At 38.1% G+C, this 12,470-nt stretch overlaps 1 protein-coding gene across 2 annotated transcripts in view; it reads right to left on the bottom strand.

The window, feature by feature from the left end:
• The window catches only part of KCNK10 (potassium two pore domain channel subfamily K member 10), a 59,315-nt gene that overhangs the window by 27,712 nt on the left and 19,133 nt on the right, over window positions 1-12,470 (bottom strand). The window contains exons 2-3 of one of the 2 annotated variants that reach the window (XM_039712974.1): window positions 9,338-9,663; window positions 214-331 (exon numbers count right to left, since the gene is read on the bottom strand). In XM_039712974.1, coding sequence (XP_039568908.1) covers window positions 214-331; window positions 9,338-9,663 — 444 coding nt within the window. Of the gene's footprint in view, window positions 1-213; window positions 332-9,337; window positions 9,667-12,470 lie in introns of both variants that reach the window. The other variant, XM_039712973.1, reaches the window with a different exon arrangement.

Raw genomic sequence — 12,470 nt, 5'->3', positions numbered from 1 at the left:
AGCATTGCTATTCTACCCTAATTATGTCAGAACAGCTTCTGACACTTAACCAAAGACTCAGTGCCCTTGACACATGCTGGAGTCATATCTTCTGCTAAGAGAGAAATACATTTCAGCTACTTTATTTCTTTGTTGCCTGCCTTCCTCAAATTAATTTTGTTATCTATGTCTCAGTGTGACTGTGTCTTTTTAAAAAATAAACAATAAATATACCTATAGTAGTGATGACTGTTCCAGCAAAGAAAAAGGCACCTCCAAGGTCCCAATGACTGCTGCTGTTAGAGGAATTTCCAACAGGACTGACTCCTGCGTTATCAGCATCAACAGCACGCTGCAAAGAAAATACAAAGAATCAGTATCATGAATGCCTTACTGTATCCTGTGCTAGTTGGTATAGGCTCCAAAGGGACATTTCTAGGACCATGGAAACAGCTTCAATTTAAGTTTTTAATATGTGCTCATAGTATAAGTATAGTAGCCTCTTCTGTACACGTAAGTTGAACATACAGCTGAACTGAATACCCATTAAGGTGGAAGAAAGATACAATGCATAAACAAATGACAAAAGATACAAAGCAATTGAGAAGTAAAGGACCAACACCACAAATTCATCCATGAATATTTTTCTTGTAGTGACTACTGCCAAGGGAAAAATTCCTCATTGGGAACAGCTCATGTTAGAAGCAGCTAGAGAGGTGGTAAATGCAAATAATGTTTGTGAAATTAACTGAAGCTAGCCAGCCAAGGATTTAAATTCCAAGACAATCAGTAATTGATTAAATAATTTATATTTTATGCTAACAAAAGAAAAAAATATGGCATATATATACCCTATTTGAAATTAACAAATAAGATATCTATGGAAACATCATAAGTAAACTTTGTGATCATCTCAAACTTCCCAGTTCGCACACTACCCATGATCTCATGTCCACAAATACAACATGATACAAAGACTCCCACACAGTGCTTAAATGAAGCATATTCTGGATAGAAGGTGAGATAGCTATACTGCTTCCTGGTCACTGTCCTGTGTCCCACATAATACTGAATCAAACCAGGCAGACATATCAGCCTCCTGAATGTTTGTTGGGAATTTCCAAAAATGCACCATATTGTATCATTCACATTCACTTTTCATTGCAGCCTCACAGTCCAAAGGAAGCTGAACACATGAGCCTACAAAGTCCAGAAATAAATGTCTCATCAGCATCTGGTATACATACCTGAATTGCTCTAAGTTGACTTTTGAGATGCCCTTCAGCATGTATTTTCAAGTTGCATTTAGATCTCATAAGAGCTTTTCTTCATCATAGAGAAATTCAGACCTCACTCTTGAACAGAAGCAGAAATATCTGCCTTTCTCCCTTCCAAATGTTCCCAACTGAGTCTAATTTCCATAAAATCACTGCAGAGGAACCAAGATCCTCTTTTTCTGACTCCTAGTATTTCCAGCTCTTTGCTTTTCTCCCATTCTGCTCCAGCCTCACTTCATGTTGCTGTTATCAGCTGCTCACACCGCCAGACCTTCTCCTTCTCTTTCTGTTATTTGCTCCTCCTCCTAAATATTGCCACCAATCTTTAGCCTCGGTAGTTTCAGTGAACTTATTGCTGGGCTCAACAAGTGAAGCAAAGTGCTACGTCTTGCATACTCTTTTTCTTTGGCTCTGTTCTACATGGAATTCCCACCTATCAACACAGATTTGACTTTTCCTATTGCATTTCTTTAACTAGTTATCTTTTCTCTGTGATTTATGAATTGTCATGGTGGTTTTTTATTTCATCTTTTCCTATACAGTCCATGTGCAAAGCAAGGTTAGTCATACTATTTTACCATTGCCCCACTTCTTACCTGGACATGTCTACAAGTTCTCTCTTAATCTTCTCTAAGATCTGACATTCTCTTATGGGTTTAGCACTGACTTTTAAACATCCATTTAACACTGTTTCGCTCCCTAACCTTCAGGATACACTTTCCTCCTTTTAAATCTTTCCCACCAATGGTTTATTTACCACATTCTTCCTTCCACTTCCATTTTTGTCACTAATTTTTTGCCTATATTTCCAACTCACTTCATGGTCATAAATGTTTCTCTACTGCTCTTTTAGCCTGGCCAAGTTTCAGCTAATCTGCTTCCCAGATTTTAGTTATTCATCACATTGCCTCACAAAAGAGAAAGGAGTGGGAGAAGAGGCTTTGGGCAAGAAAAGAGACAGCTACATCTAAAGAGATCAGAATGGGACACCTTTTTAAAAGCAGACCTACTACATGCCAGGATAAGTTGATAGTGAAACTATAGCATGAGCAGGCTGGACCAGTTTCATTTCATGTGGGCAGAAAGCCAGGGTTCCTCAGCACATGTCCATACCTCAAGAAACAGGGATATAGAGAACGGATGTGTTTTGGATCAAACCCTTTGAAAGGGCCTCTGTACCAGTTGCTGGCATATTGCAGGTGGTATGAAAGCAGAGATCATTTGTTGGTTTATGCAGTGCAGCATAAATCAGCATAACAGACAGGTTGCCCGTTTAAATAGGCCATGACACACTGTCAGCTACCCTGGTTACTTCTGCCAAGGAATGCTGTCTGCCCTCCTCTTGAGTGTGTGAATGTCAGCAAGCTAATTACACTTAAATCACACTTGAGTTTACACAGTTTAGCAAGTCTTTCAGGGCCAAGCAGGAACCCCTGAAGTGAAGGAGCATGCTGTTGCCTTAGATAGCTTTGAGATTCTCAGACTCCCTTCTCATCCAGAAAAAATTCTTTTTTTTTCTTTAAATCTTCACTGACATCATTCTTTTATAAATATCCAACTATTCCATGTTGTCTTTTAATACGTTGTATTTTGCATACAGCAATGGAGGGCAAAAAGAGAGCAGCAAAACAAAAGTGGCCAGCAGCCTGCAGCTAGCAGCACTTAAACAACCAATTTCAGCTCATGCATGAGAGAAAGATGCCTTACTACTACCAATACAAGTCCACCTACCCAGAACCATCCTGCTAGATGGAAACTGACACAAAATTTAAACAATGATACTATTACCAGCAAGACTCTTCCAGTTCACACAGACCACTAAATTTTACAAGTTTCCCATCTGAAACTTCAGATAGGTTTTGCAGCAATGACCTGAAGAGATACATCCTCAGGTTATCTCAGAGTAGGAAAAAAAGCTAATTTCCAGAGTGCTAAACACTATATTAACAAGCCTCACATATTTAAGATATTTTAAACTAGTAGTTTCAGATACTTTTATAGTTGAAATATTGTTGACAGTAAGAGGTCATGAAAGTACCCAAAGCTGTTTCACACTTGCTCCTTTCCCAATCTCTTTCCTTCACCAGAGGAGTTACAAGCACAGTATACAAGTACACTGTATTTTTTCAGTATAGTTTAAAAATTGAATGTGCAATCTTCTTTACTGAATGACTACCAACTCATGGTAATTTTTTTCTTTTGAAATGCCGCCCATTTCAGGGAAGGCAATAATTTGAAATACCTCAAAGGGCAGAAATTGTCTTTCTGGGTGTTCAAGTAAGGGATGCATGCTAAAGCCAACAGACACGTATGTGAAGAGAATGACAAAACTACTGAAGTAAATAAAAGTACTTGATATTATTTGTTTTTAAAACATGTATTTTTATCACAGCTTTCTTGTTTTCTCCCCATCATTGCACAGATGTGTGTTTTACTCTCAGCTCCTTTGATATCAACACAGTATAGTCCTTCTGTAAGAAAAAAGACATGGTCTGGTGACATGGTCTGCATAGGACTGAAGGCAAATCCCAGAGCAGAAGCTGAGAATTTGTGGTGATACTGGAACAACTGAATCCTCTATTCCCAAAGAGAGTGAAACTAAACTGCAGCTCAGTCTGAAGTACAACTCATAATTTCCACTTACATAAGCAACAAGATAGCTGGAAGCCAATGCAGCTGATGAGGAGAGAGGAGCAAAACAGACTGTTTCTGGTTTCTCCATGAAGAAATGTTTTTATCTGGTTCATTTGTTCATGTTTCTGTAATTTCTCCAGTAAGATCCCAAGTATGAAGAAGAAAAATCTTTTTCAAGGATAAGAGTAATATTCCTCTCAAGTGATGAGACAGTCAAAGATGTACCTACCCTATGTGTTATCAAGGATAGGAATTTGATAGGAAAAGAAAATTCTTGTCCTCTTTTTGCCTAGCTCTATTAATTCCTCTTCACAGATGATTCTAATCCAATAATTATCGCCCTCTACAGTTCTTTTTCCAAGCAGATTCCTATCAAGCATACAGAGTTGCTTCAACTGCCTTTCATGCTCTGATGTTTCTCAATTAGGATTATTAGGATTAGTTTCTCATTAGCAAACAGCTTTTAATAACTAATTCTTTAATAACATTTTATATGCTTCCTAATTCTCTACTTATTCTCACCACCCCTTATAGAGTGATTAGGGACCCTCATTATAAATTCACATTTATTCACTTTTCCACAACAATTTTCTAAGGACCAAGACCAGCATTTTAGTTCTGGTTTAATCAAAAGTAACAACTTTCAAAGCCCATTCCTTTAATATTTCTACCTATTCCACAAAGGACTTTAAGAACCAATCACCATAGCAATGATCTACCTACACTTAGAGTGATTTGATAGCCATGCATGCACTGTGTCTGAGGGCAGACCTACAGCTTTTAACAAGAAATACGCACAGACAACTAAGTCCAAAAGTTTTAGCTCCCTGCTAAAGATGTCAGCTAAGTTCTGGAAGCAGCATAGCTACAGGACAGCTGCAGAATTTTGAAGCATCTTGGTCTCAGTGTGTCTCCTACACATCTGGAGCAGTTCTGGATTGACGCTACAGACCAGGGTGCCTGCACCAACTAGGACAGGACCCAAGACATCTGAATCCTTCTTCCCTATCCTTACAGGAGGAATAGGGTAAAATAAAGATGGGGCAGAAGGGAAGTTGGGACAAGATAACCTCCAGAGGAACAGGCAGAAGGTTCAACAATCAGATACTTACCATTGTTTTTCTTCACAGTTCAAACAGTCTTTTCTTGTCTTCAGCAACATGCAAGTCTTCTCCATAATTAATTCAAAATACTATTTTTTGCCTGCTCTATCTACAGTTTTCTTCTAGCACATGAAAATTATTTTCCTTTTACATGGAAAGAGCCTGGAAAGAAAAACTGGCTCATGATACTAATGAACCAAGTAAGCAGCAGCAAAATGAAACATCTCTGCAGGATGTTCCCTTTCTTATTTACCTTCAGGGTAAAACTGGTTCAGAACACTAATCCCAAGTGCCTATCCAAAATATTAATTCTTACTAACATAATCAGGCAGTAAAGCCTGACTAGCTTATTTTCAGCTCTGCTTCCTTTTCAGCTTGCAGTCTAGCTCTAATGGGTTGCTGTAGCCATTAGTGAACATTAACAGTATGACTTAGTTAGCAGGTGGGTGATTTTTTTTTAATATACATATATACTGCAATCACTCACACTCCTAAATTAAACCCTGATGGACAAGGAAGAAGAAAGCAGCCTGAGAATAATATAAGTTCTTAAGTAGCAAGCCACTCTATCTTCCATAATTTTGCAGGGTTTATTATGAAAGCAGGGCTCATTATGCAAGTTTGTATTCATATTACAGTACACAGGATATATAGATACAGAGTATGAATGCCCTTATCAGGCCCATAGGAATTTCTTTCCCGAAACACAAAGATTGTCTTTCTATCTCTCCCAATGACAGATAAAATCTAATCTTTCTGAGAAGCGTAACCTCCCCATTACACACCTCTGTGTGTGTTATTACAAAGGCAGGATAACTTGGTTCTGAACCCAGCTACTAATAAGATTATTTTCTAACACATAAAAACAAAAATAAAAGGTTTGTAGTATGTTAGCAGACATATCTACTAATGTTATTTTTCTTTTCAACTCTATGTCCAGTTATCTGAGTCCTGCTACCTTCTGCTATTTGATCTAATAGGCACAATGCAGCTAAATGTACTTGAAGAATATGAAGTTTCATTGTCTTTTAGCACATTCTAGGTTTCATTTTTCTCTAACTCTGAAAACTCAAAATGTTGAGATAAAACATGCATTGTTGTAACTTTCTTAATCTGGTATTCGCTGTTTTGCCAAGCTATAGATCACCTACAACCTTAAACAGTGTACTGGCTTCACTGCAACAAATATCTTCTGATGCAGAAATGGGCTTTAAAAATCTTCAGTTAAGAATTTCCACTCCAGGTGGCTTTAGAAATTTTGGATTGCACTGCAAAACACTTGACATTGTTACGAAAAAATTACCTGTCATTGTGTTCACATTTGACAGACCTGAACCAAAATCCAACAGTCAGATACAAATTTAAAATACTTTGAATCTTCCTAAGAATTTGCATTGCTTTCATCACTGTATTTTCATTGAAGTCTATGAATGAACTTCTAAGTCTGGACTCAGCAATTCACACTTGTGCTACCAGTGCTAATATTTGCAATGGGTTTTTGGAGATAAAGGTAAAAAGGATATCTCATCCCCACTATTTTTTAACAGCTTCCTCATACTATGCTGTACATCTTCCTTACATGTTTTGCAAAGCAGAATCCTTTGAAAGACTGAAAATTAGGAAAAGGTATACATTTCCCATCATTAGTCTTGTAAGAACCATGATACTCCTTTGGTCTTCTGAAAAGATTGCATCAGAGCCATCCCCACAGTAAAAGAATATAAGATATTTCTAAGGTTTCTCTTTTTGCATTTTCCATATTCTCCAAAGCACAGAGGTGAACCAACACAGTCATTCTGCAGAGTATGATCTGTGTTCATCTAAGGGCTTTCAGGTAGCCAAATAACATTAATTAAGAATAGTTGCCTTAGTGTTAGATGGCACACAGCACAGCACCTAGGACCCATGGAGGTTGCCATATCACTCTGAACTCACAGCTGTAAAGGCAGTTGCAGCATTTGGTGCAATGCAGAAATGTGTTGGGCCAGCCAGGGGGAGGTAATTTCTGACATCATCAACATGAACTTGTGGAAGCCCAGCATTAACTCCCTGACATTATCTTCAAGCAAGTTCGTTCACTGCTCTTCTGTGCAAGTCAGTTATAATCAGTTTTCTGTACAAGCACACCCAGCTACATTCCTGGGGCTGGCTTCACCCCCAGACATACAGAAAAATAAAAAAAACTTGTTCTTTATTGACAAATCTCTTTCAATATTTCACATCACTTGGCCTTAAGACATTCACATCCTAAGCTGCTAAACCCATTTTAATTTACTTTTGCACAATGACTTCCAGTTGCCCACTGTAATGCCTAAGGACATACTGAAATGTCAAAAGATGATAAGATTTGTCCAAAATATCTGTCATTTAATTACAGAGTATTCATATTCTTTATTTTATTATCACCACTTTTGAGGTGAAAGAAGAAAAATATTGTGTAAAATAAAGAATTGGTGTTGGTACATAACTTAGGCTAGAGAATAAAGGCTGTTATTACTGCAGTTGGTGCAATCTGCTGAAGTGCTTTGCTTGTTGTACCTTATATGAGTTCTGCTTTCCAGTTGAAAAAAATGTATTTTGCACATCTTTTACTGATTACAATCCCACCAAGGTAATAAAAGCTTCTTGCTTTTATAGTTTTCAAAACATCCTTTAATCATTATGTCTAAGGAGGAGAGGGAAATGCAGATCTCTGCAACACTGCCAAGAGAAACACATCTGAACTAATATCCCTGGATCCTGCCAACCTAACATGTTCATCTGTGTCTTTTGCACACAAACCAAGGATGTGATCCAAGCTATCCCTGATCCAAGCAATACTACTTCCTGCTAAAGCAGATTTGTCTTGTTAGCTGTAGCACCAGGCTGCCCAAAGGTACAGATACAGCTACACAGTTTTTGACTCAGAACTGACCAGTCTTCTGTGAACACAGAGCACAAGAGGGAGAGAACACGTCTCTTTGCAAAGAAATTTAGGCTGAAAAGTAGGAGAAGGCCTTTTCTATCACTTCAATGAGATATTGGAATGTGTTATTAAATGAAATAAGCTTTTAAATTTGATTCACCTACCGAAAGGGTTTTTTAACACAGGTGACTGGATGGACACAAGAATTCAGGGGATAGCTCCGTGTTCTTTCAAACAGCCTGAAATCAACAACAGAGCTCTGGTGCAACACTCCAAAGGGAAACACTGTGCTTTTGGAAGGCTGATAAATTCAGATCTGAAATATGAGGCTGAAGTTTGAATATGTTCCTCGGGTATGTTACATTTCTTATCTAATCTTTATTTTCTCTAGGCTAATTGATAGGCTTCTACATGGAATCCCAGAAGATACTCTACTGAAGTCTTTGTAAGACCCATAGTACTTTCCTTGTCTAGAGTTTTAATCAATGAAGGATAGATAGATCTATCCTTGATAGACCCCTCTTGCATGTTAATACATTTTCCACTTATCCTTGCCTGCTTGATAATTATTTCCTTCAAAATTGATTCTAAAACCTTTCGTACTACATCAAACTAAAAATTCCAAAGCCCTTAAATGACCATTATTTTCTATTTTGATTTGTATGCTTCATCCTCATTGATTTATTTTAAAATTACAACAGTAAATCTCTAAGTTCAGAATTCTTGGCTGAATATTTATTTCAAAAATCTCACCAGTCATGTTCTGTGTGCCCTCTTAGTTGCTGTGTTTAATCTTGAAGAAAAATTAAGAACTTAAGACCACTTGAAAATTTGTAGAGATGAGGGCGTAGGTCTTGCAAATCTATCATCTCTCTCAAAATTTTTTCAAGATATTAGGTTCTGCTTTTCTTTGCACACATCTTTCATTATTCTAGTGACTACAAGTACCAATCTCTTCAATCTTATGACCAGTGACAGGACTCAAGGAAATGACCTGAATCTGAGTCAAGAGAGATATAGGTTGGATACCAAGAGAAAGCTTTTCCACCACCCAAATGGTGGTTGGGCACTGGAACAAGATCCCTAGAGCAGTGGTCACAGGCCCAAGCCTGACAGAGTCCAAGAAGCATTTGGATAATGCTCTCAGGCACATGGTGTGACGCAGGGTCTCCCGCACAGGGTCAGGAGCTGGACTCCATGATGCTGATGGATCCCTTCCAACCCAAGCTTATTCTATGATCCTATGGTTCTATATTTACAATATTTTGGACACAGTTTCTGCTTCTCAGACCTTAAAATGACTGGGAAAGAGCCTGCTCTTCACACTGCCCATTCCAAGGCCTCTGTGAACAATTTTGCTCCCCACCAACTCAGCTGGTCAATAAACCACTGAGCTGTTTCTCTTAACTTCCAAGTACCATCTTCTTCACATGGCCTACCTGAATGAGGGTCTCCAGCTCTAGCTCAGTGACACAAACGTGCTCCCGAAGAAAGTCAGCCTTCTCTACCGCGATGGTGCTCTTCTGCTCATTTTCAAAGGGCTGCTCCAGGGCACGGAAGATGAGTCCTCCTGCCACCAGGTAAACTACCACCACGATAAAGATGGCCACCACTGCTCTCCAATCCATGACTTTATGGCGGCCTTGAGAAGGGCCTTCCATGGCAGAAACAACAGTGGCTCGGGGGGAAACGGCAAACGGTGGAGATGGGTAGTGCCCAATAGGTTTGGGCTCAGGCTCACAAGCTGGCACTGCTGAGGGAACAGCTACTGAAACACAAAGCAAAAAACCTTATTCAAAATCAAATCTTCTAGGGTATGACCTTGATTTACATTTAAAAAAATCTTAAATAACATTTTTCAAGACTTTTACATAAATCATGTTCTTCACATAGATATGGTTCTTCTCATCTGGAAAGTTCCATGTCTTCTTTGTCTATCCATACTCAATGGACACTTCAAGGGTTTGCTTTGCCCATTACCTCTAGAACTTCACCCATTACCTCTAGAACTGGACAGGCAAGTTACACATGCAAAAAGTTCAGAAATATGCAAAAATACATTTATGCAAAATGAACATGGAAATTCTGACCAGCTAGCATATAAATTACACATGGTGATGTTTGGTGAAGAACCCTGGCAGTAATTTATACCTTTAATCATAATACTAACAGTATTCATAGTGCTAAGAAATTGAACTGCTAATGAACACTGATCACCACCAAACCTGGTATTGACAGAAACAGAAAATGCTTTGCAAACCACAGTGCTATTTGGCTCACTAGCATAAACTGGACCATGCCATTTACCTGGATTCACAAAACCATCACTCGTGAAAATGACCTTAAAGCCTGGAACCTTCACAAAGTTCAGTATAAATCATGTGTCAGCCAGAGTATATGAGATGTCTGAGGTCAAAGTTACACGCCATGCGCTTCTGTGGACCTCTCACCTCGGGACTGAGACACTGTATAGCCCAGGTGACCTTTACAATACATCAGAGCTGACCAGTCCTGACCTCCAGCTGGATTTAATAGCCTGACCTCTGTGTCAAGCTACCAAAAATGTAAATCAAAGCTGGGTCACCTCCAAATACTTCAGGTGTTCCATCATCACACTTCCCCACTCCGTGTTGCTAGTGTTATCAACGGCAAGATGAGGCCAGGTTCCTCAGCATCCACTGATATAATGGTACCACATGTAGGATTTGATGCTGAATTCATTTTAAACCAAACTCCTGTGTAGTCTTACCATGGTACAGCTGCCACTGGCTTATTATTTCTTTGAAACCAGATTAATTTTTTGCATATCAGACCTAAATCAGATTACAGTTAAAATACAGCTACTTTAGGTGCATTCTCTGAACTTATTCACAATGTGTCTGTGCTGTTTTGCTTAGAAATTAAAGCAGAAAGATCTGCAACATCCCATCAGAGTTGGAGTGTAACCCCATTCTCTAAAATTTAAACATACAAAATTTAAACATGATTATACCTTGATTCTGAAGTGGGCCACAACTCTTTCCCAACAGAAACCATTTTATGATACTGAATAATTTCAGTATCTTGGGCATTTATTACAGTCATGTTTTCCTACAAGCAATACAACTCTGATGTGTTGCATGGAGGATAGAACTTCCAGCTTATTTGATAATCAACAAACTACAGAAATCTATAGCTGCTTTTTACTTACAGTTAATATTTCATTGCATATATTATTTAGAGGTTCCAGATACCAAATATATTAGGAAGGATCCAGGATCAGGGCAAGAGCCTTTGTGGTTGATTTATTTTCGTTTGTTTTGCAACACCCTGTGGCACAGATGTTCAGTTTGACCATCAAAATGTCTTTATGGTTTCCAACACTTGTAAACCAGGATGGGGTGATATCAAACTTAAAAAGATATTTTCTCTTACCTCCAGATGTATTTCATGTGACTATTAAGAATTTTATGTGACAATAGGAAGAAGAGCGACAGTATTAGAAAAAATTCACACTTTTTGTAAGATGCCATATATTTATTCTCTAAGTCTCTAAGAAAGTATTATTGTAATAAATTGAGTGAATTTCAACAGGAAACACCAGAAAAGTATGCAGAAGAAACATAAAATATTGAGGTTGTATGAAGCAGTTAGAACTACGCTTTCTCTATAGACAAGTATCTTAAACCTGAATCACAGCATCTCCTTATTGAACTAAATTTGAGTACTCACAGAAGTGTGAGTTACATCAGCTGATGTAACTCAGTATAACATAGCTTCCATAGATTCCACAAAATTCATACCATTTGAATTAGTTAGAGCCCGTAACTACTGTGTATATTGTAAACCAACACAAAATCTGTGAGCCTGAGGACTGATTTTTCACACTTCAGACTACTCAGAATTAGGATCCAAGGCTCAGCTGGTAAGAGGAGAGCAGAGTTCATGTGACAATACTAAGATTTTTTGAAACAGGTATACACCTTATCACAACTGGCATAGTCCAGACTGGGTGATCCTCTCAGTGGAAAGCAATGCCTGCCTTTGATATGACACAAATGAGTCACGAAGATGGAAGTAAAGAGCTGGTACCATTAAAACAGTGTTTGTGAGTTTTCTTTTCCTGTCTGCTAGTAAAAATGTTTTTTCTTATTCAAATAATGTTTCTGGCAAAGTGTTAGTAACAGCCTTACAGTAAAATCATGGCCTGTTTGATTCTGTCTTCTAAAGAAAATGTGTTGTACTAATTTAAGAACAAGACGGAAAGTTCACAGTAGAGAACATAAAACGTTCTTATAAATATTTTGTCACTTAAACAGCTTAGGGGATTGCTGTGCACAGATTACTTACCTCTAAAAAAGAAGAGAACTGTCTTAGTTTTTCATTTTCTTCAATTAGTAATAGCTCTCCTAAGTGAATGTAGAACTGTTGATCTTAAAGTATTTTATATTATAGAAGTAAATTCACAGGAATACTGTACTAAAGCAGCTCATTAAGCAACTGGTGTGTAACAGAAATGGTCTTGTTACAAAGCCAATGCACAAGGCACAACTGCAGTCAATACTGCAGAGATTTTAAGCAGGAGTTAGGTAC

Source organism: Passer montanus, unplaced genomic scaffold (genome assembly GCF_014805655.1).
Source record: "Passer montanus isolate IOZ18808 unplaced genomic scaffold, ASM1480565v1 scaffold27, whole genome shotgun sequence".
NCBI classification, from domain to species: domain Eukaryota; kingdom Metazoa; phylum Chordata; class Aves; order Passeriformes; family Passeridae; genus Passer; species Passer montanus.
Note: the sequence above shows the minus strand (reverse complement) of the source record. Positions and strands in the feature narration are given on the sequence as shown.